This window comes from Nycticebus coucang, chromosome 18 (genome assembly GCF_027406575.1).
Source record: "Nycticebus coucang isolate mNycCou1 chromosome 18, mNycCou1.pri, whole genome shotgun sequence".
Taxonomy (NCBI): Eukaryota; Metazoa; Chordata; class Mammalia; order Primates; family Lorisidae; genus Nycticebus; species Nycticebus coucang.
In genome coordinates, this window is record NC_069797.1 from 77952883 (window position 1) to 77979829 (window position 26947).

At 45.9% G+C, this 26947-nt stretch overlaps 2 protein-coding genes across 2 annotated transcripts; one reads left to right on the top strand and one right to left on the bottom strand.

Moving 5' to 3' along the window:
* EIF4A3 (eukaryotic translation initiation factor 4A3) lies at positions 1 to 25130 on the bottom strand. Its single transcript, XM_053567853.1, has 12 exons — positions 24928 to 25130; positions 22893 to 22965; positions 22289 to 22355; positions 20946 to 21008; positions 19920 to 20052; positions 19633 to 19713; positions 15997 to 16138; positions 15212 to 15350; positions 13508 to 13623; positions 544 to 651; positions 323 to 450; positions 1 to 218 (listed from the first exon to the last, which is right to left on the bottom strand). The coding sequence occupies exons 1-12, from the start codon at positions 25094 to 25096 to the stop codon at positions 202 to 204; spliced, it is 1236 nt and encodes a 411-aa protein (XP_053423828.1). The 5' UTR covers positions 25097 to 25130; the 3' UTR covers positions 1 to 201.
* LOC128569621 (elongation factor 1-alpha 1-like) lies at positions 6919 to 8668 on the top strand. The gene has a single exon (XM_053567851.1). It carries the CDS (start codon positions 6983 to 6985, stop codon positions 8369 to 8371), a length of 1389 nt encoding a protein of 462 aa, XP_053423826.1. The 5' UTR covers positions 6919 to 6982; the 3' UTR covers positions 8372 to 8668.
* Positions 25131 to 26947: the final 1817 nt, after the last annotated feature.

Sequence of the window (26947 nt, forward strand, 5' to 3'; positions counted from 1 at the left end):
TTTGTGGCAAAAGTTTTAAATGTTTACTGAAAAAGACTTAAGAGTAATGCATTATTTACACGTGGATAAGAAAAGACAAGAGAACCCGGGGGGGGGCACTCTGGGGGTAGGGTGGGGACGGGAGAGTTCACACCAACCCGTGGCAGCTGCCCCAACCGGAGACAGGAACTGGGGAGCAGCTTCAGCCCCTCGGCCGCTTCCTCAGATCAGATCAGCAACTGTAAGTGAAGAACAAATAGCAAGTGAAGAACAAATAGCACAAGGTGAGACGCTCGGGTGCGGCGGGGCTGGCGGGGCTGGCGGCGGCCGCGGCCCTGCTCACCATTCATGGGCATCTCGTCGATCTGGGTGGAGTAGTACTGCTCGATGTCCCTCAGGATGCGGATGTCGTCATTCTTCACAAAGTTGATGGCCACGCCCTTGCGGCCATACCGGCCCGACCTCCCAATTCTTCGAGAATACAAAAGTTACATTAGTAAATATGGCAGAAAAGATTTAGCAAATGTACCAACAAAAGAGACCCCCAACGAACAGCTGCCCTACCTGTGAATGTACAATTCTCTGTTATTGGGCAGGTCATAGTTAATGATGAGCGACACCTGAGGGACGTCCAAGCCCCGGGCCCAGACGTCGGTCGAAATGAGCACTCGGCTGCAACAGGAAAGGGCATGGGAGTCAGGCCCCTGCGTCATGAAGCATAAGACCCGACGACTTGCTCCCAATACTCACCTCAGACAAACCCAGGCTGTGAGTCCAAACACAGCAGGCCACCCTCACACAGGTGGTCCCCAAACACCACGTGTGAGGGGCGGCAACAGAAAGACCTTGCCAGGGGGTGGGGGCACACTTGTAACAAAAGAAAGTATGTAAACAAAATACCTGTACCCCTAATATTCTGAAATTTAAATTCTGAAAAACGAAAGAACAAAGACCTGCTCAGGGGCATTTGGTCTGTTCACTCTAGTCATCAGATAAAAAACATTAGACACCTTGGCTCGGCACCTTTAGCTCAGCAGTGAGGGCGCCAACCACATGCACCGGAGCTGGTAGGTTCAAACCCAGCCCAGGCCTGCCAAATAACGACAACTACAACAAAAACACAGCCGGGTGTTGTGGCAGGTGCCTGTAGTCCCAGCTACTTGGGAGGGTAAGGCAAGAGAACTGCTTAAGCCCAACAGTTTAAGGTTGCTGGGAGCTGTAATGCCACTGCACTCTACTGATGGCAACATGGTCAGACTCTCTTAAAAAAAAAAAAAAAATTTTTTTTTTTGACACCTTTTACCATATGATGTTTGTTTAAAGCCAGTCTCACAGGTTTAAACCCTTGGAAGTTTAAAGCATCGTGCAAGAGACATTGGGAGAAATGGAAGAAATATTTCACTTCTGCCTAGTGACACTTCAATAAAGAATAGCGACCTCAACCAGGAGCAGTGACTCACACCTATATCTCAGCACTTTAGGAGGCTGTGGCGGGTGAATCCCTTGAGCTCAGGAGTTTGGGACCAGCCTGAGCAGGAGTGAGACATCGTCTCTAAAACTAGCTGGGGGCGGCGCCTGTGGCTCAAGGAGTAGGGCGCCTGTCCCATATGCTGGAGATGGCGGGTTCAAACCTAGCCCCGGCCAAAATAAAAAATAAATAAATAAATAAAAATAAAACTAGCTGGGCATTGTGGCAGGCAGCTGTAGTCCCAGCTACTCAGGAGTCTAAGGCAGGAGGCTCACTTGAGCGCAAGAGTTTGAGGTTGCTGTGAGCTGTGACACACAGCGCTCTGCCCAGGTCGACAGAGTAAGACTGTCTCATAAAGAAAAAAGAAAAAAAAAGTTGATTCTGGTTCAGTGGCTGTCCCATTTTCAAATCTGAAATTCTGTTCACACCACTCCTTCACAAGCAGCACCTGATAACAGAGCTCTGACGTCCACCACAGGCCAGAGCCCCACATGCCACTGAACACCTGAACGTGGCTAGTTCCAAGTGAGATGTGCTATAAGCTTGAAACACACACATATTTTGAGGACTTCTCAGTACAAAAAAGGAATGCAAAACATCTCTTATTTTTAATAATAATTACATGTTGAAATGATGTAGTATCTTAATTTACATAAAATATGTTATTAAGAATAGAGCCCAGGTGAGTGGCTCCCACCTGGAATCCCACCCAGCACGTTGGAAGGCCAAGGTGGGAGGATCACTTCAGCCCAGAAGTTTGAGACCAGTCTGGGCAACATAGTGACCCCCCTCTCTACAATAAACAAGAAATTAGTTCTAGCTATTCTGAAGCTAAGGCAAGAGGATCACTTACAGGAATGGAGGCTGCAGTGAGCTATGATCATGCCACTGCATCCCAGCTAGGGTGACAAAGCCAGACCCTGTCTCTACAACAAAAACACACAAAAAGAATAAACTTTGCCTGTTTCTCTTTACCTAATTAATGTGGCTGCTAGAAATGCTAAAATTACACATGTAGTGTGACTTCAGAGGCAGTTAGAGTATTGAGGGAGAGCAGAACAGGCGACAGAAGTTCAGAAAATGGGGCCCTGCTAGCAAAGCACACACCGGGGGAGTCCTAGAGGGAGCCAAGAGAAGCAAGGAGGTTAAGAGGACTCAAAATGAGGAGGCTGAGATGATCCCAAAGTCTACAGATGCCAGCAGGAGGCAAAAACTAAATCCACATCCAGACGTGCACAGTAAGAACTGAAAACAAACCTAAAGAGCAATGCACCAGAGACACTGTTTGCAGAGGGACAGCCGGGCCAGACAGCACCAGACCAGACCAGACGGGCAGCGAGGCCCAGGGCAGCCAAGGGAGCCAAGCCCAGCAGGGAGCAGCAGCATCAAACTAGAATTCTGTCTCTGCGAGTGTCTCCCTTCAAGACATCTGAAGGTATTTCAGAGCAGACATTTTCAGAGAAATTAAAACAGATAAATATCACTAGCAGACCCAAATTAGCATAAATACAAAGGACATTGTTTAGGCAGGAAGAAATTCATCCCAGATGGAAGTTCAGAGAAAAGAGTAACCTATGTGGTAAATGTGTATCTAAATCTACATGTTGTTACAGAAACTGCAAATATCTTTCTTCATAGGTTTAAAAATATATTAACACGCACGACTACACTAAGTTTAGGGGATGAGTGAAGTCAATGCTTCAAGGTGCTTGCTTGTCTGTGAAGACAGTAAATTACCAATAACAGACGCTGAGGACACAAACAGTATGTTACAATCAAAAGGGTAACTGCTAAATAATACGAAAACACACACGTTCTCCAAAATATGAGAGAAAAGGAATAGGAAAAAAAGGGACCACAGAACAAGTACAAGTGAACTTATAAGTGGTTTTTTTTTTTTTTTGCAGTTTTTGGCCAGGGCTGGTTTGAACGGTGCCCCACTCCTTTAGGCCACAGGCGCCGCCTGCAAGATGGTCATTTTAAAATCAAATAGTCACTCATCAGTTAACAACAGGGATACATTTACATTCTAAGAAATGTGTTGTCGGGTGATTTTGATAAGTGAAATCCATGCACTTGCACGAGCCCAGATGGGGGCTGCGGTGACCCTGGCTGCATGCTGTGGCCCAATACTGCAAACCTCCACAGCACGTTAGGCTACAAACACTGCAGGCAACTGTGACACGGGTAAGTTGTATGTGTCTGAATGTGGATAAGGAATAAAAACATGGTACCATATAACCTTATGGGCCACCATGGTCTTACAGGGGGTGCAGCCCACCACCGTTCACAAAGTTGTCACGCAACACGTGACTGGGCGTCAGCACTCACATCAGACAAAACACAGTAAATGCTCCAATTAGAAGATAAAGGTCACCATAATCATTAGACAGAAACAAAACCCACAACTCTATTTACACTTACGGACACAAAAGAGAAGTAGAAACATGACAAGATGCACCAAGCACACAACAACCAGAACAAAGGTGGTGTGGCTCTCAGATCAGTAGATTTCTAGATGAAAAGCATCACCTCAGGAGGAGCAAGATGGCGGCCGAGTAACAGCTTCCTTGCAACTGGGCATGGTGAGTCTGGGGAGAAAAGACTCCAGGCATCTCCGGCTGGTGGGATCCGCCCAGAAACATCCCTTTGAGGGCACAGGGAGTCAGTGAGAGACTTCTGGACCCCATGAGGAGGACAAAAGCAGTGGAGAACTGGCAAGTGGTTGCGTGTGTTCGTTCAGTCTAATCCCACTGGCAGCTCTAAGTACAGCAGCAGGGAGATTGTAAACTGGAAAAGCCTTACCTGTGAGCTGTTTTACCTGTGAGCTGTTTTGGTTTTGTTAGAATTGGCATTCAGTTGAAATACCTTGGGAGAACTTGGGCAAGAGTGCCGAGGAGGACTTTAAGCGTTGCCTAGGGCCCCAGACTGAGCCGCAGAACCAGAAGGAGCAAATAGTGTTCGGCTATGGGCCTAGAAGAGCCATGGTGGGAGAACTGCCCCGGCAAGCTCCGCCCTCAGGGTCGCAGAGCAAGGATAGGGCAGGAGCGAGTAATCTAGTGACTGAGCAGCCTAAAGGCAGGGACTGAGACACCTCACAGCCTTAGCCCTCAGAGGCATAGAGTGAGACCGGTTTTGGCACACTGGGTAAGTGGACAGCCACTTCAGGAGTGATCCCAGCAATAAGTGTTTTCCTGGGAAAGCTTCTGTTTAGCCAAGGTTAGCAGTTTAAAGTGCCTTTTAAGAGGGCTGAGGAGAGATTTAGGTTCTCTACCCTGTGGGGTTTGAGAAATCAGCAGAGGCCTCCAGTCTCTATCTCGTACAAGCGTATCAGAATTGTGATTAATGTCCAAGATATATATACTACTTTGTTTTTGGTTTTGTTTTGGGGGGCTTTTTTTGGTTTGTTTTGTTTTTCAAGTTCAACATTTTCCCTATAGATTTTTTTCTTTTTTTCTTTATTTTTTTAGTTTAAATATAATTTCCCATCCTTGCCTTTATCAACAATTAAATCTTCATTTTTGCTGGTGTTTCCACCCCTATTATTTGGTTTTTCCCCCAATCTGATCTGTTTGCTTGTTTTGGTTTGATTTATAGCATTTTTGTCTTTCCTCACTACTTGGTGGAGGTGGGGTACTATGTTCGAACAGGCTAGCAAACAGCTGCTGACTTCAAGGGAACCACTCAACCCGGCACCCCAAGATTGGGGCTTTTTTGAAGGTTGGGTCAAAGTACCCTTCTGTACACCTATATTGCTCTGTCTCCCTCTTTCTGTGCCTCTCTTCTTTTTGTCAATATTCCCTTTTACCCATCCCCTCTCCTCTTTTTCTTTCTTTTTTCCCTTCTTGCTCTTCAATCTTCTCATCCTTTTGGTCCTGTACAAAAGGGACTCATCAAAACCCTAGCCCAGAGGCATGGCAACTTAAAGAGCAAGAGGAAGTGAAAGGAAAATTAGGGCAAGGAAACAGATAAAAGAAAACACTCATGAGGAAGAATCAGCAGAAAAATCCTGGCAATATGAAAAACCAGTCCAGAGCAACTCCCCCAAGGGACCGTGAGGTAGCTAGCTATTGCAGAGGATTCCACCTATAAAGAAATGTTAGAAATGACAGAAAGGGAATTTAGAATACAGATGATGCAAACAATGAAGGAAATGATGGAAACAATGAAGGAAACTGCTGATAAAGTGGAAAATAACGAAAAGGAAATCCAAAAACAGAATCAAATAAGAGATGAACGATATGAAGAATACAGAAAGGATACAGCAGAGCTGAAGGAACTGAAGCAGTCAATTAGGGAACTTAAAGATGCAATGGAGGGTGGCGCCCGTGGCTCAGTGAGTAGGGTGCCAACCCCATATACCGAGGATGGTGGGTTCAAACCCAGCCCCGGCTGAACTGCAACCAAAAAATAGCCGGGCATTGTGGCGGGCGCCTGTAGCCCCACCTGCTCAGGAGGCTGAGGCAGGAGAATTGTGAAAGCCCAAGAGCTGGAGGTTGCTGTGAGTCCTGTGACATCATGGCACTCTACCGAGGGCGGTAAAGTGAGACTCTGTCTCTACAAAAAAAAAAGTTGCAATGGAAAGTATCAGCAACAGGTTAGACCATGCAGAAGAAAGAATCTCAGAGGTAGAGGACAAAGCTCTTGAGATAACTCAGATAGTTAAAGAGGCAGAAAAGAAGAGAGAGAAAGCAGAATGTTCACTGACAGAATTATGGGACTTTATGAAGCATTCAAGTTATAGGTCCGAGTTATAGAAATCCCAGAAGGGGAAGAAGAATGCCCCAGGGGAATGGAAGCCATAACAGAGAATATTACAAATGAAAATTTCCCAAATATCATAAAAGATTCAGACACACTCCTTTCAGAGGGATATCGGACCCCAGGTTGTCTCAACTCTAACCGAGCTTCTCCAAGACACATTTTGACAAAGTCCAAAGTCAAGACAAAAGAAAAGATTCTGCAAGCTGCCAGGAGTAAGCACCAGTTGACCTACAAGGGCAAATCCATCAGGGTGACGGCAGACTTCTCTAATGAAACTTTCCACGCAAGAGGACAATGGTCATCTACCTTTAATCTACTTAAACGGAACAATTTCCAGCCCAGAATTCTATATCCTGCTAAGCTAAGCTTTAAAATTGATGGAGAAATCAAATCATTTACTGATATACAAACACTGAGGAAATTCACCACATCAAGACCAGCTCTACAGGAAATACTACTTCTTTTTTTTTTTTTTTATTTTGGCCCCAACTAGGTTTGAACCCACCACTTCCGGCATATGGGACCGGCGCCCTACTCCTTGAGCCACAGGCACCGCCCTACAGGAAATACTTCAACCTGTTCTACACACTGACCATCACAATAGATCAGCAGCAAAGTAAGAACTCAGCAATTAAAGGACAGAACCTAACTTCCACACTGATGCAAAAGGTAAAACCAAGCACATCTCACAAAATAAGATGAATAGAGCTTTTTCGCAACGGGTTTGCCGCCAGAACACAGGTGTTGTGAAAACCGCCCATACTATCCAAAATGGGGAAGGAAAAGACTCATATCAACATCGTTGTCATTGGACACGTAGATTCGGGCAAATCCACCACTACTGGCCATCTGATCTACAAATGTGGTGGCATTGACAAGAGAACCATTGAAAAATTCGAGAAAGAGGCTGCTGAGATGGGAAAGGGCTCCTTCAAGTACGCGTGGGTCTTGGATAAACTGAAGGCTGAACGTGAGCGTGGTATCACCATTGATATCTCCCTGTGGAAATTTGAGACCAGCAAATACTATGTTACTATCATTGATGCCCCAGGACACAGAGACTTTATCAAAAACATGATTACAGGCACATCTCAGGCTGACTGTGCTGTCCTGATAGTTGCTGCTGGTGTTGGTGAATTTGAAGCTGGTATCTCAAAGAATGGGCAGACCCGTGAGCATGCCCTTCTGGCTTACACACTGGGTGTGAAACAACTAATTGTTGGCGTTAACAAGATGGATTCCACTGAGCCGCCCTACAGCCAGAAGAGATACGAGGAAATCGTTAAAGAAGTCAGCACTTACATTAAGAAAATTGGCTACAACCCTGACACAGTAGCATTCGTGCCAATTTCTGGTTGGAATGGTGACAACATGTTGGAGCCAAGTGCAAACATGCCTTGGTTCAAGGGATGGAAAGTCACCCGGAAGGATGGCAATGCCAGTGGAACCACGCTGCTTGAAGCTCTGGATTGCATTCTGCCACCAACTCGTCCAACTGACAAGCCCTTGCATCTGCCTCTGCAGGATGTCTACAAAATTGGTGGTATTGGTACTGTCCCTGTGGGCCGAGTGGAGACTGGTGTTCTCAAACCTGGCATGGTGGTCACCTTTGCTCCAGTTAATGTTACAACTGAAGTAAAGTCTGTTGAAATGCACCATGAAGCTTTGAGTGAAGCTCTTCCAGGAGACAACGTGGGCTTCAATGTCAAGAATGTGTCTGTCAAAGATGTTCGTCGTGGCAATGTTGCTGGTGATAGCAAAAATGACCCACCAATGGAAGCAGCTGGCTTCACTGCTCAGGTGATTATCCTGAATCATCCAGGCCAAATTAGTGCTGGCTACGCTCCTGTACTGGATTGTCACACAGCTCACATTGCCTGCAAGTTTGCTGAGCTGAAGGAAAAGATTGACCGCCGCTCTGGTAAAAAGCTGGAAGATGGCCCTAAATTCCTGAAATCCGGTGACGCCGCCATCGTCGATATGGTTCCTGGCAAACCCATGTGTGTTGAGAGCTTCTCAGATTATCCTCCTCTGGGTCGTTTTGCTGTTCGTGACATGAGACAGACAGTTGCTGTTGGTGTCATCAAAGCAGTGGACAAGAAGGCTGCTGGAGCTGGCAAGGTCACCAAGTCTGCCCAGAAAGCTCAGAAGGCTAAATGAATATTATCTCTAATACCTGCCACCCCAGTCTTAATCAGTGGTGGAAGAACGGTCTCAGAACTGTTTGTTTCAATTGGCCATTTAAGTTTAATAGTAAAAGACTGGTTAATGATAACAATGCATCGTAAAACCTTCAGAAGGAAAGGAAAATGTTTTGTGGACCATTTGTTTCTTTTTGTGTGGCAGTTTTAAGTTATTAGTTTTTAAAATCAGTACTTTTTAATGGAAACAACATGACCAAAAATCTGTCACAGAATTTTGAGACCCATTAAAACAAAGTTTAATGAAAAAAAAAAATAAATAAATAAGATGAATAGAACACTACCACACTTATCAATTTATCTCAATAAATGTTAATGGCTTGAATTCCCCACTGAAGAGGCACAGATTGGCTGACTGGATTAATAAAAAACAAAAGCCATCCATTTGCTGTCTGCAGGAAACACACCCAGCTTCAAAAGACAAATTAAAACTCCAAGTTAAGGGTTGGGAGACAATTTTTCATGCAAACGGAATTCAGAATACAAGAGGAGTTGCAATCTTATTTTCAGATACATATGGATTTAAAGTACCTAAGTAAAAAAAGACAAAGATGGTCACTTCATATTGGTCAAGGGAAAAATACAACAAGAAGATGTTTTGATTCTGAATATTTATGCACACAATTCAAATGCTCCTAGATTCTTGAAACAGACCTTACTCAGTCTGAGCAATATGATATCCTATAACACCATAATAACAGGGGACTTTAAAACTCCTCTTACAGAGCTGGACAGATCCTCTAAACAGAAATTAAACAGAGATATAAGGGATTTAAATGAGACCCTAGAACAACTGTGCTTGATAGAGGCGTATAGAACACCCCATCCCAAAGATAAAGAATATACATTCTTTTTTCTTTGCCCCCTGGAACATTCTCCAGAATTGATCGTATCCTAGAACACAAAACAAACCTCAATAGAATCAAAAGAACTGAAATTTTACCTTGTATCTTCTCAGACCACAAGGCACTAAAGGTGGAACTCAATTCCAACAAAAACGTTCAACCCCACACAAAGGCATGGAAATTAAACAACCTTCTGTTGAATAACAGATGGGTGCAGGAAGAAATAAAAGAGGAAATCATTAACTTCCTTGAGCATAACAACAATGAAGATACAAGCTACCAAAACCTGTGGGATACTGCAAAAGCAGTTCTGAGAGGAAAATTTATCGCTTTAGATGCCTATGTTCGAAAAATGGAAAGAGAGCGCATCAACAAACTCACAAGCCATCTTATGGAATTGGGAAAAGAATAATCTAAGCCTAAACCCAGTAGAAGAAAATAAATATCCAAAATTAAATCAGAGATCAATGAAATTGAAAACAAAAGAATCATTCAGAAAATTAATGAAACAAGGAGTTGGTTTTTCGAAAGAATAAATAAAATAGATAAACCTTTTGCCAGACTAACTAGAAATAGAAAAGTAAAATCTCTAGTAACCTCAATCAGAAATGATAAAGGGGTAATAATAACTAATGCCACAGAGATACAAGAGATTATAGCTGAATACTACCAGAAACTCTATGCCCAGAAATTTGACAATGTGAAGGAAATGGATCACTATTTGGAATCACACCCTTTCCCTAGACTTAGCCAGGAAGAAATAGAACTCCTAAACAGACCAATTTCAAGCACTGAGATTAAAGAAGCAATAAAAAAACTCCTACCAAAAAAAATTCCCTGGTTCAGATGGCTTCACACCAGAATTCTATCAAACCTTCAAGGAAGAACTGATTCCCATACTGCAGAAATTATTCCAAGAAATTGAGGAGGAAGGAATCTTCCCCAACACGTTCTATGAAGCAAACATCACCTTGATAGCAAAACCAGAAAAAGACCCAACTAAAAAGGAAAATTTCAGACCAATTTCACTAATGAATATAAATGCAAAAATTTTCAACAAAATCCTAGCCAATAGATTATAGCTTATCATCAAAAAAGTCATACATCATGATCAAGTAGGTTTCATCCCAGGGATATAAGGCTAGTTTAACATACGCAAGTCCATAAACATTATCCACCATATTAACAGAAACAAAAAATAAAGACCATATGATCCTCTGAATTGATGCAGAAAAAGCATTCATAAAATCCAGCATCCTTTTCTTTTTTTTTTTTTGTGGTTTTTGGCTGGGGCTGGGTATGAACCCACCACCTCCGGCATATGGGACCGGTGCCCTACTCCTTGAGCCACAGGCACCACCCCCAGCATCCTTTTCTAATCAGAACACTGTATAGTATAGGCATAGGTGGCACATTTCTGAAGCTGACTGAAGCTGTCTATGACAAACCCACGGCCAATATTTTACTGAATGGAGTTAAACTGAAAGCTCTTCCTCTTAGAACTGGAACCAGACAAGGTTGTCCTCTGTCACTATTACTATTCCACATAGTGCTGGAAGTTCTAGCCAATACAATTAGGCAAGACAAGGAAATAAAAGGAATCCAAATGGGAGCAGAGGAGGTCAAAAATCTCCCTCTTTGCTGATGACATTATCTTATACTTAGAGAACCCCAAAGACTCAACCACAAGACTCCTAGAAGTCATCAATAAATACAGTAATATCTCAGGATATAAAATTAATGTCCACAAGTCATTTGCCTTTGCATACGCCAATAACAGTCAAGATGAGAGGCTAATAAAGGACACAACTCCCTTCACCATAGTTTCAAAGAAAATGAAATACCTAGGAATATACCTAACAAAGGAGATGAAGGACTTCTTTATTATAAAGAAAATTATGAAATCTTAAGAAAGGAAATAGCAGAGGATGTTAATAAATGGAAGAACATACCATGCTCATGACTGGGAAGAATCAACGTTGTTAAAATGTCTATACTTCCCAAAGCAACCTACCTATTCAATGCCATTCCTATTAAAATACCAACATTGTACTTTCAAGATTTAGAAAAAATGATTCTGTGTTTTGTATGGAACCAGAAGAAACCCCGTATAGCTAAGGCAGTTCTTAGTAATGAAAACAAAGCCAGGGGCATCATCATACCAGATTTTAGGCTATAATACAAAGCTATAGTGGTCAAGACAGCATGGTACTGGCACAAAAATAGAGACATAGACATTGGAATCAAATAGAAAACCAGGAAATGAAACTAACATCTTACAACCACCTAATCTTTGCTAAACCAATCAAGAATATACCTTGGGGGAAAGACTCCCTATTCAATAAATGGTGCCAGGAGAATTGGATATCTACATGTAAAAGACTGAAACTGGACCCACACCTTTCTCCACTCACAAAAATTGATTCAAGATGGATAAAGGACTTAAAATTAAGCATGAAACAATAAAAATCCTCAAAGAAAGCATAGGAAAAACACTGGAAGACATTGGCCTGGGGAAAGACTTCATGAAGAAGACTGCCATAGCAATTGCAACAACAAAAAAAATAAACAAATGAGACTTCATTAAAGTGAAAATCTTCTGTACAGCTAAGGAGACAATAACCAAAGCAAAGAGACAACCTACACAATGGGAAAGGATATTTGCATATTTTGAATCAGACAAAAGCTTGATAACTAGGATCTACAGTGATAATTAATTAAATTAATCCACATGAAAAACGCCAACAATCCCATGTATCAATGGACAAGAGACATGAATAGAACCTTCTCTAAAGAAGACAGACGAATAGCTAACAAACATGAAAAAATGCTCATCATCCCTAATTATTAGAGAAATGCAAATCAAAACCACCCTGAGATACCATCTAACCCCAGGGAGAATGGCCCACATCACAAAATCTCAAAACTGCAGATGCTGGCGTGGATGTGGAGAGAAGGGAACACTTTTACACTGCTGGTGGGCCTGCAAACTAGTACAACCTTTTTGGAAGGAAGTATGGAGAAACCTCAAGGAACTCAAGCTAGACCTCCTATTTGATCCTGCAATCCCATTACTGGGCACCTACCCAGAAGAAAAAAAATCCTTTTATCATAAGGACACTTGCACTAAACTGTTTACTGCAGCTCACTTTACAATCACCAAAATGTGGAAACAGTCTAAATGCCCACCAACTCAGGAATGGATTACAAGCTGTGGTACATGTACACCATGGAATACTATTCAGCCATTAAAAAAAGTGGAGGCTTTACAGCCTTTGGATTAACCTGGATGGAAGTGAACACATTATTCTTAGTAAAGCATCACAAGAATGGAGAAGCAATGAATCCTATGTACTCAGTTTTGATATAAGGACAATTAATGACAATTAAGGACATGGTGGGGGTGAGGGAAGGGGACAGCAGAGAGAGAAAGAAGGAGGGAGGGGTGGGGAAAAGGAAGAGCAGAGAAAGGGAATGAGGGAAGGGGGTGGGGCCTTAGGTGTGTGCCACACCTTTTGAGAGCAAGACCGGATTGAAAGAGGGACTTTACCTAACAAATGCAATCAGTGTTACCTGGTTTCTTGTACCCTCAATGAATCCCCAACAATAAAAAAATTAAAAAAAAAAAGAAAGAAAGAAAAGCCTTACCTCAGATAAAGACACTTGAACAGTGGGTTAAACTCTTCAGAAATACCACAATTCTACAGTTACACAGTCTTGGACTAGATAAAGCACAACCAGAACCAGCATGAAGAGGAGCACCATGTCCGCATGCTCTCGGCACCGCCAACAGAGCTGAGAAAAGTGGGAGTGCAGATGACAGACGCAGCAGCAGCTGGAGCTGACAGGGACATGTCCTATTCACACATGCTCAGCCACCTTTTAAACTGGCCAGAAGTTGGCCACAAACCACATCTGAATAAAGTTCAAAGGAATGAAACCCTACAAACCCTGCGGAATTAAACTAAGAACTAATTATGAAGAGATCAACAGGAAATCTTGATGTATTTGGGAATAAAATCCACCTCTCAGACAGACAGGCAACCGAGCTGTTAAGGCCGGGGGTCTCCCCAGCCCACCATCCCAGTATGAGGCTCCCCCTGACTAGAGGGCACGGCCATGAGAGGAGGGATCAGTGTCCCCAGATTTTGGAGCAACAGGACCAGAGCAGTGGGCAGGACGCACCCAACACAGTGAGGCCCCCAGGACCGGCACACTTAGAACCAGGCCCCATGGCGCCGGCGACTGACCTGGCACCCGAGCGGAACTCCTTCATGATGGACTCGCGCTCCTTCTGGGGCATGTCTCCGTGCATGGAGGACACAGTGAAATTGGCCTCCCTCATCTTCTCCGTCAGCCAGTCAACCTGCAAATCAGACCAGCAGATGCTTCTGGAAGCTCATACACCAAACCAGAGACGTGTACTCAGGGCTTTACTGGGATCTGCAGAACCAGTGTGATGGTCTGAGCTGCTCTCACTGCTCAGACTGACCTTCACTGATGTGTGGAAAACTCACCTTTGTCCAGCAGACGTTGGAGCTCACTTATAAAACTCTCTTAATTCATTTGTTTCATATGGTAATTCTTTTGGGGGGCATGTTTGACTATTCTCATTTGCAACTTAATTTCCAGTCTTGTTAGGACAAGGTCCAACTCCTCCCTTCTTCCAGGAGAGCCACCAGTGACTCTTGGAGCACTCCCAGAAGCTAACGTGAGCTGGGGACCGCATCCTGTCAAACCAACTGAACATGAACCTTTAGGGACAGGACCAGTGTGGAGTACGGACTGTGAAGTGGAGCCCAGGAGGTGTGTTCAAGGAACGACTCCCAAACTGCTTCTCCTCCCTTCCTAAGAGTCCTTTCTCCTTGCTACCTCTGCCAGAAGTCATGTAGCTTTTGTATATCTTTTGCCTAAAAGCACATAGCCTTCTCTCCGTAAAGTTAATCTCTACCCCATGTACTATTACTTCTCTTCAACCTTATAAGATGAAAATATTCCCACTCCCTTTCCTTTTTAATTTGCAACACTGTTAGTATAGCAACCTAGTTTAAGTACTATGTAAATAAAGCTGTTCACTGGTTCAGTGCTGGCTTCAGCCATCAGCTGTGTCAGACCTTCCGATCCCATCCTCATCTCCTGTGTGATCTTTGTCTCTTGTTTTATTTCTTCATCCCCCACCATTCCCACTTTGGTACGTTTACTCTTCGCACTGGCTAGCAAAAAGACCATGATTGATATTTTTGTAAATAAAGTTTCATTGCGTTTGAACAGGGCCAGGAATGCCTGTGTTGCCAGAAAGCCTGATGTGCACGACTTGGCCCTGCACAGAAAAGCTTGACCTGGGCGGCACCTGTGGCTCAGTGGGCAGGTCGCTGACCACACATACCGAGAGTGGCAGGTTCAAACCCGGCCCGGCCAAACTGCAACAAAAAATAGCCAGGTGGCTCAGGACCTGTGGCTCAAGTGGCTAAGGCACCAGCCACATACACCTGAGCTGGCAGGTTCAAATCCAGCCCAGGCCCGCCTTCAACAATGACGGCTGCAACCAAAAAATAGCCAAGCGTTGTGGCAGGCGCCTATAGTCCCGGCTACTTGGGAGGTGGAGGAAGGAGATTTGCTTGAGCCTTGAGCCCAAGAGTTGGAGGCTGCTGTGAGCTGTGATGCCACAGCACTCTACCCAGGGTGACAGCTTGAGGCTCTGTCTCAAAAAAAAAAAAAAAAAATAGCCAGGCGTTGTGGCAGGCACCTGTAGTCCAAGCTACTCGGGAGGCTGAAGCAAGGGAATTGCCTAAGCCCAGGAGTTGGAGGTTGCGGTGAGCTATGTGACGCCACGGCACTCTACCGAGGGCGATAAAATAAGACTCTGTCTCTTAAAAAAAAACCCTTGACCTAAGTCATCCAAAGACTCCACATTCGCCTTCCCCACAACAACGTCACAGTGAAAGGCAGCCTACCTTCCTTTTAGTGTTGCAGAAGATGACGGCCTGAGTGATGGTCAGTGTGTCGTAGAGGTCACACAGGGTGTCAAACTTCCACTCTTCTCTTTCCACTGCCACAAAAAACTGTTTGATGCCTTCCAGGGTCAATTCATCACTTGTGGGCAGAGAGGGATCCTGTTATGCCCTCGGCCTTGACAGGAACTTGAGGAGGAGCTTTGGAGAGGCCACACCACGCTCTCCTGCAGCTCTGCCAGATAGGTCACTATGCCCCACCCCACCAGCCCCAGCCGTAGTCTTATCTGGTCCCCATTTCCACCACACGGGCCTGAGTTCTGGATATGTCTGTTCACAATTTGTACCATCTCAAATATGGTTCTAAGCAAAATACACCAATAACTAAACACTTGAAGCTAATTTTTTTTTTTTTTTTTTTTTTGCAGTTTTTGGCCGGGGCTGGGCTTGAACCCTCTACCTCCTGCATATAGGGCCGGCACCCTACTCCTTTGAGCCACAGGCGCCGCCCTGTAGCTAATTTTTTAATTTGGAATTAATAGGTCAAAGGAGAATAAGCATTACAATAGCTTGTTTTTCAGAAAAGAAAAGAATTTTCTTAGAGCCAGGCGGCAAGAAAATCACTTAAGCTCAAGAGTTTGAGGTTGCTGTGAGCTGTGACGCCACAGCACTCTACTGAGGCTGACATGATGAGATTCTGTCTCAATAAAAAAAAAAAATTCATGCTGTCAAATCCTTTACGAACACAACCCTGTACTGTTGTGAAGCTGAGAGGAGGGTGCTCTTACCGCTTCACCAGGATGCGGATGGGGTCTGTCATGAACTTGTTGGTCATCTCCAGAATCTCGTGGGGCAGCGTGGCACTGATGAGGACCACCTGTGTGGCTGGAGGCAGGTACCTGTACACATCGTAAATCTGCTCTTTGAAACCTGCAGGAGCAAGACACCAGCGGCGGTTAGCCTGCCCCTGTGGGGATGGAAGCTGCCAGAACAGGATAGAACCCATGCACTCTCTCTGCTACTCTCCACCCAACTGAGGTGTCTGCTGGTCGAGGGAACCTTGTTTTCCCCCTTGGTGTTTCTTCAATCTGAGTTGCTCTTGGGAGCACAGACCCACCCCAAGAGCCCTGGATGCCAAAACATCAAAAACAACAGAAATACCAGCTGAGTCACCCCCAATTCCAAAGCTTGCAGAGTAGTCTCGACTTAGTCCCACTGCTGCCCTGTGGGGATCTGCACTTTAAAGTCCAGACAGCTGGATTTTTACACAAAATCTCCTAATTAAAAAACGTCAGCAACAGAGACCCAGAAGAACAGCCGAGAGGGCTCTCCACCTGTGCTGCTGCTCACTGCTCAGAAGCAAACCCTCCTTTGCCGTCGCGCTGCCTCACTCAACTCGGGTGACACTAGTCCCTGTCCTAGAGAACTGCTGTCACCTAGGGATCTTCACATAACTGTCCTCATTTTGGGAAAATATATGAAAAGTCTAGAAAGTATACCTGTGAATCCTATAAATGTATTTTAAAGGGTGAAAACTGGAGACACTCATATGGCCATACGAACTGTGAAACATCCCTCCAACACAACACCTTATTGCTGTGTTTTTCTTATCATGGATAGATGAGCTTTTTAAGATTATAAAACTGTATACACAAAATGATTCCAAGTTTGCTAACTAAGCTGTATACCAAAAGGCCTGCAAATAATTTAAAAAATAATAATAAACAAAAATCAAAAAATATTTATGTCTGCACAATCAATATATACTGTACTTACTTATATATATAATGAAAAAATATAAAAGGCATTTGCCAAGAGCTTGGAATCCCTCTGGTCTTGTCCTCATCAACTCCCTAACTCCGGGCTACTTCCATCCCACACACATCCCCTTTCCTCACTGTTCTCAACATGTTCCTCCGCCCGCCCAGTCCTGTCTCTTGTGCCACATGACACACTTGCTCTCAGCACCACGCTCCCCTCTGAAGTGTCCCACCCACTCTCCCACGGGACCCAAACACAGTGGGGTCACACAATGCCACATCTTCCTTCACACCTTGCCCGCACACGTGGCTGTCAGATGTGCACCTCAGGCCAGACCCTCCTGAGTTCCAGAGTGGAGGACACATCCTCAAGGATGCCCTACAGCTCTTAAAAGCTGAGGTATCTCAAGTTTAACCTCTGCTCTACCCGCCTCACACCCCTACACCACCCCCATGCCAGCCAGACGCACCTGCGCCTCTCTGGTCTACCCTCTGCCTTGTCAGCCCCCTCCACCTTCCTCAAACCTTGCCTTCCTTCAATCCACTCTCTCCCTAGGTCCCAGTGCTACACAGTTGAGGCCACCACCTCTCACTTGGTCACTGTAAAAAGCTTCCTGCAGTCACCATGGCAAAGCCTGGTGTCTACAAGGTAGACTCTAACTTGGCACAACAAATGGCCTTCCCCCAGAGTGGCCCTTGACATGCCACCCCAGGGTCCCCTGTTGCTTCCCTCTCGCCCGTCGCACTCAAGCCATAGCAAGGAGCTTCCCTTTCCCTCCACTCTACAATTTTCACATACCTTGCCCCCCACCCGAGTGCCCAGCCTGGCAGGAGCTAACTTCCTAAGCCTGCTCCAGGGCCCCAGGCAGAACCAGGAGTCTGCTCTGGGCGCCCACCCCCGCCTCCCAATCAAACACTCCTGTTACAGCCAGTGCTCCCAAACTGCTGACGGCTCTGGTCTGTGGAGTGCACTAGCACACACTGCTTTCATCTTTACACTGTAGCTCCCAATGCGTGGTGCATGCTGGGCTTCCAATCATTCTGGAAGGAAAACTCACTCAAGTTTGGCAAAGGAGAGCAGGGAGCAGGATAAATCCCTGGATTTGGAGGGAAAAGTAAAGTGTACACAGGGAATGTGACCTTATAGGCTTACAAGACGGCCATTATAGGTGGCACAGTAAAGAAAAACCTCAAAAAATTTAAGTCAGGGTCTGTCACCTGGGGATCTTGAGAGAGTGAGTAAAGCCAGGACCAAGGAGATGGTCCCCTGAACCACACTCTTGAGCACTACGGCCAAAGACCACATCTAGGAAAACAAGACTGCCTGTCACGGTCACCCAGCACCTCTATCGGACCCTCCAGTCCTATCCCATCTCTCTTTAACAACAGTTTCTACTCTACAAAGACAAAAGCTTAAAACAGAAACACTACGAAAAGAACTAAATTTACTCAAGCTGAAGTGTCTGTATACAACAAATAGTTGATCTTGCTGGTTTCTTCTTTCTTCTTTTTTTGTGGCCGGGGCTGGATTTGAACCCACCACCTCTGGTATATGAGGCCGGTGCTCTACTCCTTTAAGCCACAGGCCCCACTCGTTTCTTCTTTCAAAAGCAAAGCACTCATCCAACAAGTGAATGTGACAAATAGCTGATCTTCTCCACTCATTAAGAATTTAGAGAATGAGAAGACACAGACCCTGAAGGACAGTGAGGGTAAGCACAAAAGACAGAGCTCAGACTGCCCCAAGATCACAGAGTTGCCCCAGCTGGACCTGGGCAAAAGAATGTTCACTTCCACGTAAAACCTGAAACCAGCACACACTGGCAGACAAATGCAAGGCAAGGACGGCAACACTTTTGTCTTTCACAGAAGGAAGCCTGAATACTTGTGTACACACGGATCTACTTTACACACACTATACACCCGTCTAGAATGAGGTTCACCAACTGTTAATGACAGGATTTCTAGTGAGATTCAAAGTACTTGTTTTCTTTTCATGGGAAGAGGTAAACTTTTCTACATCGCCAAAATTCTTCAGAAAAGTTTTTTACTCACATTTCATTAGCTTTAAATAAATAGTAAGTTTTTTTAGAAAACTGTATTTTTGCGTATGTATTTTTTAAAAATTATATGCATGGGCACTTCTGTCCTTTGCAACCTGCGCAGGGGAAGAGCCGCTCTGCCCCCAGGGCAAACGAGTGCCTATTAGGAGAGGTCTAAGCTTTTAAAACAAACCCTCTGCCGTACACATTTGCACACCCCCACCCACCCACCCATGCCAGGCATTCCCAAAGCTACATACTCAACTGCACTCATGTACCAGAGATGCAATTTACAAGGCTGTAGCGGTCTGGGCTGAACCACTGCTGTCCTGGTTGTGATTAGGATCAAAAACCCCCACCATAAGAAAAATCAAAGTAGGGTGGCGCCTGTGGCTCAAGGAGTAGGGCGCCAGTCCCATATGCCGGAGGTGGCAGGTTCAAACCTAGCCCCGGCCAAAAAAAAAAAGAAAAATCAAAGTAGAAATCTTATATTCACAATTGCCCCCCAAGGCACTAGTGTCTTCCCATATTCAAAACACTTCCATTAGCTACAAATTTCAATTTTGTGCTATGAAAACTTAAAAGGAGTTATGTCAATAGGGAGCTATTTTGTTACTCATACCTTTATTCAACATTTCATCAGCCTCATCCAAAACTAACATCTTGATAGCTCGTGTCCTTAAACTTCTCCGACGAATCATATCTGTAAAATTAGATTTTGAAATAATTATACCTGCAGCTCCAAGGAAAGAGCTGGCCATTCCAGATGGTTTCACAGCACCTCAGAGGCCACCCCTCTCCTACCATGAATCACTATGCCACATGCCAAATTCAAAGCTCTCCTTCATTGGCTAAGCACTTCTCACAATTACTACTTGCAGCACAATTTTTATAGACAAAAGCACTTACCAAAGACACGCCCTGGTGTGCCTGCGACAACATGCTGTCCATAATCCAGTTTCCTGATGTCCTCACCCACATTGGTACCCCCGATGCAGGCATGGCACTGGACGTTCATGTAGTCACCAAGAGCAAGCAGGCCCTGCATCGAAACCCAGGTTTATGTCCAAGGTATTATAAAGTCAGAAACATCTGAATCTTCCAAAAATAAAGATCGTTTCTACTCTAAAACGATCACCAATTATTTACATCATTATTTATACCATAAAACCACAAAATTCTTTTTTTCTCCAAAAATGAAGTTAATTTTGCTGGCTTTACATTATTAAAGCAATATATATTACAGAAAAGATATATAAAATTCATAACCCTATGCACCAAAGGCAACAGTATTAAAACCTTAATATATGTATCCTTCCAAAATATGTAACATGCAATAGAAAAGTTACAATTGGCTTAGTGCATGTAGCACAGTGGTTCGGCACCAACCACATATACCAAGGGTGGCGGGTTCAAACCCGGCCCAGGCCAGTTAAACAACAATGACAACTGCAACAAAAAATAGCCAGGCATGGTGGCGGGTGCCTATAGTCCCAGCTACGTGGAAGACTGAGGCAAGAGAATCGCTTAAGCCCAACACTTTGAGGTTGCTGTGAGCTGTGATACCACAGCACTCCACCAAGGGCGACATAATGAGATTGTCTCAAAAAAAAAAAAAAACAAAAAAAAGAAAGAAAGAAAGAAAGAAAAGTTACAACTGTTTTTATTAAAGTGGATTTTTGTTGCAAAAGTTATATTCTTAAGGCTGCAAAAATCTTTAAAACAAAAGCACACAAGCTACACTAAAAATGACTTAATACAAACCAGCAATTCATGCATTAATATACACTCATTTATAGCAGAATATTAGGAATCAGAAAAAAAATTTTGAGGAAACAAAGAAACAGGATTAGATTAAGTAAAGCAGTTGATGTTTTATACGAAGCACAAAAGCAACACTTGCAAACAGGACGCCACCACCTTCAACCATCTCACCTTTTGGATCTGTACAGCCAACTCTCTCGTGGGAGCCAAGATCAAAGCTTGGGTTTCACGAACCTGGTAAACAATTGATCAGAAAACAGAATCCTCAGTATTTTCAAGGTGGGCTGCAGTTAACTCAAACTATCTATTTTACACATCATCTCATATTAACCACATCCTGACTTCCAACAGCAGTAAGCAAATCTTTTTTTTTTTTTTGTAGAGACAGTCTCACTGTACCGCCCTCAGGTAGAGTGCCGTGGCATCACACGGCTCACAGCAACCTCTAACTCTTGGGCTTACACGATTCTCTTGCCTCAGCCTCCCAAGCAGCTGGGACTACAGGCACCCGCCACAACGCCTGGCTATTTTTTTGTTGTTGTTGTTGCAGTTTGGCCGGAGCTGGGTTTGAACCCGCCACCCTCGGCAAATGGGGCCGGCGCCCTACTCACTGAGCCACAGGCACCGTCCAAAATTAAGTGATAAGTTTTTTTTGTTTGTTTGTTTGTTTTTTTGGTAGAGACAGGGTCTCACTTTATGGCCCTCGGTAGAGTGCCATGGCCTCACACAGCTCACAGCAACCTCCAACTCCTGGGCTTAAGCAATTCTCTTGCCTCAGCCTCCCGAGTCGCTGGGACTACAGGGGCCCGCCACAGTGCCCGGCTATTTTTTGGTTGCAGTTTGGCCGGGGCCAGGTTTGAACCCGCCACCCTCGGTATATGGGGCCGGCGCCTTACCGACTGAGCCACAGGCGCCGCCCAGCAGTAAGCAAATCTTAATGTTACTTAAACTGCAAATCTAGCAAGAAACACGACCTGTCAGTCAGGATTCTTATTTGCTGACAGGAATTTCCTCCAGTTTGTAAAAAATATTCCCCGTTTAAAAAAAAGGAAATTATAAAGGATATGAATTAGTTTACATATTAGTGGGCAATAAAGATTTTCCTAACAAATTTATTAAGTCAATATAACTATGGAATTTTAAATATGTACTTTTTCCACACTGTAGTTCAGAGGTAAAATCCCAGGATGAAAGGGCAACTCCAAAGGCCAGGCCCAGTGGCTCACACCTGTAATCCCAGCACTCTGGGAGGCCAAGGTGGGTGGATTGCCTGAGCTCAGGAGTTTTGAGACCAGCCTGAGCTAGAGTGAGACCCTATCTCTAAAAATAGCTGGGCATTGTAGCAGGTGCCTGTAGTCCCAGCTAGTCAGGAGGCTGAAGCAAGAGGCTCACTTGAGCCCAAGAATTTGAGGCTGTTGTCAGCACTCTATCCCAAGGCGACAAGATAGGGGAAGGAAAGGGAAAGGAGAATGGAATGGAAGGGAAGGGAAGGGAGCTCCAGAGGGGCAAATTACCTGGATATCCAAGCACTGGAGGACTGAAATGCTGAAAGTGGCTGTTTTGCCTGTGCCAGACTGAGACCTGGTCAAGAAAACACAGTATGTAGGATTCGGGGGCCCATGCCGCCACCCACCACTATACCCTCGCTCTGGGAGGACTCCAGAGGCACTGGGCACACCTTTTACATCTCCACAAGGACAAAACATGTGGCTTTTGCATCCAGGGCCATATACTTTTTAACTTAAGAAGTGTTTTAGAAGTGGCAGGAAAACGGGGCCTCTCCTTTATATAAATGCAACTCTTTTCCATGACTTCAGGCTAAAAATGTCCTATGAAACATTTTTGTAAATGAGTGTTTTTAGCAATCAAGCAAATGTGGAAAAAAGCTATTAAAAGAGCATTATACACAATTCCACAAGCAAAGCTGCCTTTAAGAAAAAAGCCTTCTACATTAGAGAACACAAAAATAAAATAAAATCCTGTGGCTAAAGTCAGGGAAAGAGTTAGTACCAACCGCCCAGAAATCAAGGAAACAGAGCCGTCTTCTCAAAGCATCTACCTGCACTGTGCTTCCCCACTGAGGGCCTAGTCCCTCTTCCAGGCAGCAGGGCAACTTACTGTGCAATGACGTCTCTCCCTTTAATTATCTGTTTGATTGCTCGCTGTTGGATTGCTGAGGGTTTTTCAAAACCTGCAAGACAAAAGAAATCAGTTCTCACAATGATGACAGCATTAAAACCACACACTGAAAGCTCTGAAAGGTGTTTTTTTAACCACCAGCCCTGCCCCGCAACCCAGTATTTGTTACAGTAAGCTGTCAAGGCACCAGTGCTCAGTGAATTGGGCTAAAGTAGATTTTATACTCATGTGGTACATTATTTGTAAACGTAAAATACTTGTAAAAAGAACATTAAATCACAGAACATATAAAGACCCCAGTTTTTTGTTTTTTGTTTTTTCTTTTTTAGAGACAGTCTCACTTTATCACCCTCGGTAGAGTCCTCTGGCGTCTCACAGCTCACAGCAACCTCCAGCTCTTGGGCTTAAGTGATTCTCTTGCTTCATCCTCCCGAGTAGCTGGGACTATAGGCGCCCAATACAATGCCTGGCTATTTTTGGTTGCAGTTTGGCAGGGGCTGGGGTTGAACCCCCACCCTCAGTATATGGGTCTGGCTCCCTACTCACTGAGCCACAGGCGCCGCCCAATACCCCTTTTTTTTAAAAAACAAGAAATCTCTGGGGTTTGCCAGTTCAGGAAGTAGGGGCATAAAACATTACTGGTGGTTACTGCAGCAGACCAGGGTAGGGAAAGACTCACTTTTTATCCTATTTCTGTACTATTTGATGATATCACAAATAGCCTGTATTAATGATCCAAACTGTTCATGAAGTACACAAATGGGAAACCAATAAAGGTGTCTTAGAGGAGTGATGTCTGGGTGACAAGAAGGCATGTGGAGCTGTCTGCCACCTCACTGTGAGGGCTGCCTGGGAAGCTTCCCTGCCATCTCCCATCACTGCAACTTAGATTCATTTTGCTTAAAACTGCCTTGGCATCGAGAAGTGTTGGATAAAAGACGTTCCAGGCAGTAAACATTAAACACAGTCAATGCTGGTAATTCCCATCTACATCCCCAATCTGTATTCTTTCCAAAGCTCTCAACTTTGTAGACACCTTCCTGCTGGTCGTCTACAACTACATAGCTCACAGACCTGAGACAGACCAAGGCAGGGCCCCCAACTCTGCCTGTCCCAGGAGCTGCTTGCCTGAATAGACATCTGCAACAGCACCCACCCAGTTACTGAGGACACTATCCAATCAGCTAGCAATGACCATGACTTCTCCACTGGACTGGAACAAAAGCTCCCAACTCGTCTCACTGTAAATCTGATTGCACTGCTTGCTTTTCTGTTAACACCCTCCTGTGGCCTTGCCCTCTGCACTCAGAAAGGAAATTCAAATTCATCATTCGACTCACGTCCTTATGGATCCTCCCTAGATGGACCCCTGACTACCTCTCCGAAAGTCGACCACAGGAAGCTTCTTTCTGTCCTGGAACGCCCGGGCTAAGGTCGGCAAGACCCTGGCACCATCTGTTCCCTCGGCCCTGACTGCTCCCCCCTCTGCTCACAACGGGCTCCCAGTCCAGACCTCATCAGGAATGTCATCCCCTCCTGACAACCCCCTCCCAGTGTATCTGCTCCACTCATCCTCTTCCCCGCTCAGTCCTACCCTATTCAAACGCCCCGCCTTATGTTCGCCATAACAACGACCGCTGCCTGAAGCAGCGCTGGTTTTGTGGCGTCCTCTCCCCCAATTCAAGCTCCGTCAAGGCACGAACCTATCTGGTTTACCCGCAATGTCCAGAGCAACCAACACATCCAAAACAATCATCTGCTGAGCGAATGACTCAGAAGTGCCGGGAACGCTCTGCAGCCCCTGCTCGATCCAGCTCGGTGCCCTCCCCGCACTAGCAGCCGCTCCAAACTGTCACGAACCAGGTGTGGCGACCGGGTGCTGGGGGCAAGGGTCACACGTGTTGGGGCCCCGAGCCCCGGCCCCAGCCCTCCTGAGGGACCAGTCTCCCGGCCCGGTGCCAGCCCGCGCCCTCGGCGACCCCCGCTCTCCCTCCCACGGCCCGCGGCCCCTGACCGTAGGCGTAGATGCCGCGCAGCAGGTCCTCCCGCAGGCCCATGGTGTCGAACGTGGGGGTCACGTCCACCTCCTCGCTGGTCTCGAATTCCACTTTAGTCATGTCCTCCTCTTTGAGCAGCCGCTTCCGTGCCGAGCCCGAGGTAGCCATCGTGGCCGTAGCCGCCATGATTGGGTCCGCAAAGAACAGAGCGCGCGCAGCGGCGGAAAGCGGAAGTAGGCTCGCGCCGCCTCCGTCGAGAGGAATGACGCCACCGCGCGCGCGAGTGTGGGACGTGCGTGCGCGCGCCCGAGCCAGGCCGTGGCGGGGGCGCGGAGCGCTCTGTCAGGTGAAAGGGGAAAGAGCGTTTGCCTCAGGGCAAGGGGCGGTGTCTCTGATCTCGCGCGGTACGGAGCTCCCGCAGGGTATCGCGAGAGTCTCGACCCACGTACCGCCCTATAAAGCGTGCGGCGGCGGCGGGGCTTTCTGGGAGGTTTTGGGGTTTTTTGGGCTTTGGGGTTAGGGCTGTTTGTTGCGTGTGTGGTGGCTTTACTTGGGTGAATGTCGCACTAGAGCCCGAGGACCAGGCTGAGGGCCCGGCGACGGCGCCTCTACCCCATAGCGGGGTCTCCAGGCGGTCATTAGCGCCCGGATCTCTGAAATGTGTAAATTCGCTCCTTCGTTGGTTTCTGGCCGGAATGTCGGTGGCCGGCGTCGGCTGGGAGCCTGCGGGGCCGCCCGGGCGATGGCGGCCTGGCGGGAGTCCTGGCGGGCGGGCCGGGCCAGGACCCCGGCTTCCGCGCCGTCATGTGTTCACGGAGCTGGGCTTCAGCGTAGGTGCCGTGCAGTTCTTAGGTCTCATCTGCGCGGGGAGTGCTCGGGGCCAGCTCGCGGGTTTGCAGGCCGCGCTCTCGGGCTGCGTTGTACGGGAGGCGCGGGTCTCCCTGGGGCTGCAGCCCGAGGCCCGTCGCGGAACAGCCTCGGGGTGAGGGAGGTCGCTCCGGCCGGGCCTCCAGCTCGCGTGCAAAACCCATCAGACTTGCTCCGAAGCTGCAGGAAGCAGTCGCCTCGCGGTGTGGGGTGAGAGCACGTCTGGTCACACACTGCAGAGGCACACGCTGCCCCAGCAGACGTTATGGGTAGGAAGAACCAAGGACGGGTAATACGCGACTGGGAGCCGCGCGCTCTTCTGCCTGGTCTGCACCGCGTCCCCCGACAGCTGTGCGCCGTCCCAGAGCCGGGCTTGTGAAATAACTCTGGCAAGTAGATGATTGCTACTTTGTCTCGCAATCTCATTAACAATTTCCATGTTGGCTGTGTTTTAGATATATTGGGTTAAATGAAATGTGCTATTCAAATGAACTAAATGATTCTTTTTACATCTTTAAATGTGGCTGTTAGAAAAATGTTTAACTCTGTTCCTATTTCACTGCTGCTCTGAGTTAACATTTCCGGAAGTGTGAGGAAGGTGAACTGAGGATTGCTAACTGCCCTCTCCTAAGTGCAAAGAGGATAATTGCCTCTTTTGCACCTGTTCAAAGTTTTTAAATCTTATTCATCATCTTCCTAGACTGGTGGTTTCCCTTCCCATTTTTTAAGTAGGCAGTCTAACATTTAACAACATTTTCCTGGTGTTACTGTTTATCCCGTGTCCAAATACTCATCTTAGAAACCTTCCCTTTTGGAGAGCCAATAGCTTTTTAACCCAGAGTCCACGAAAATGACAAGAGCTGGGACTCAGTGCAGTCTCCTGGTGAAAAATGCTGTCTACGGAAACAGACATGGTTCCTCCCTCCTTGAGACTAATTGGGTGAGATGACCACCTCTCAACATGAACTTTGGGGGAGGTGAGGTGCCAGAGACAGAGGAGTGCTGTACATGAAGTGCAATGGACCTGTCCTAGGTAATCAAGGGGCCCTGGGAAAATACGGAGTGTAAATCCTTTGGAATTTGTTTTTTTGGAGGCAGTCTTGCTCTGTCACCCAGGCTAGAGTGCTGTGTCCTCAGCCTAGCTCACAGCAACCTCAAACTCCTGGGCTC

Excerpts from the sequence above, each read along its gene's own strand:
- LOC128569621 (XM_053567851.1), top strand. The coding sequence starts at position 6,983 with ATGGGGAAGGAAAAGACTCATATCAACATCGTTGTCATTGGACACGTA.
- EIF4A3 (XM_053567853.1), bottom strand. The coding sequence starts at position 25,096 with ATGGCGGCTACGGCCACGATGGCTACCTCGGGCTCGGCACGGAAGCGG. Across the intron at positions 22,966-24,927 it reads GCGCGGCATCTACGCCTACG|GTTTTGAAAAACCCTCAGCA; the intron begins GTCAGGGGCCGC and ends TTTGTCTTGCAG. Across the intron at positions 15,351-15,996 it reads ATCCGCATCCTGGTGAAGCG|TGATGAATTGACCCTGGAAG; the intron begins GTAAGAGCACCC and ends TCTGCCCACAAG.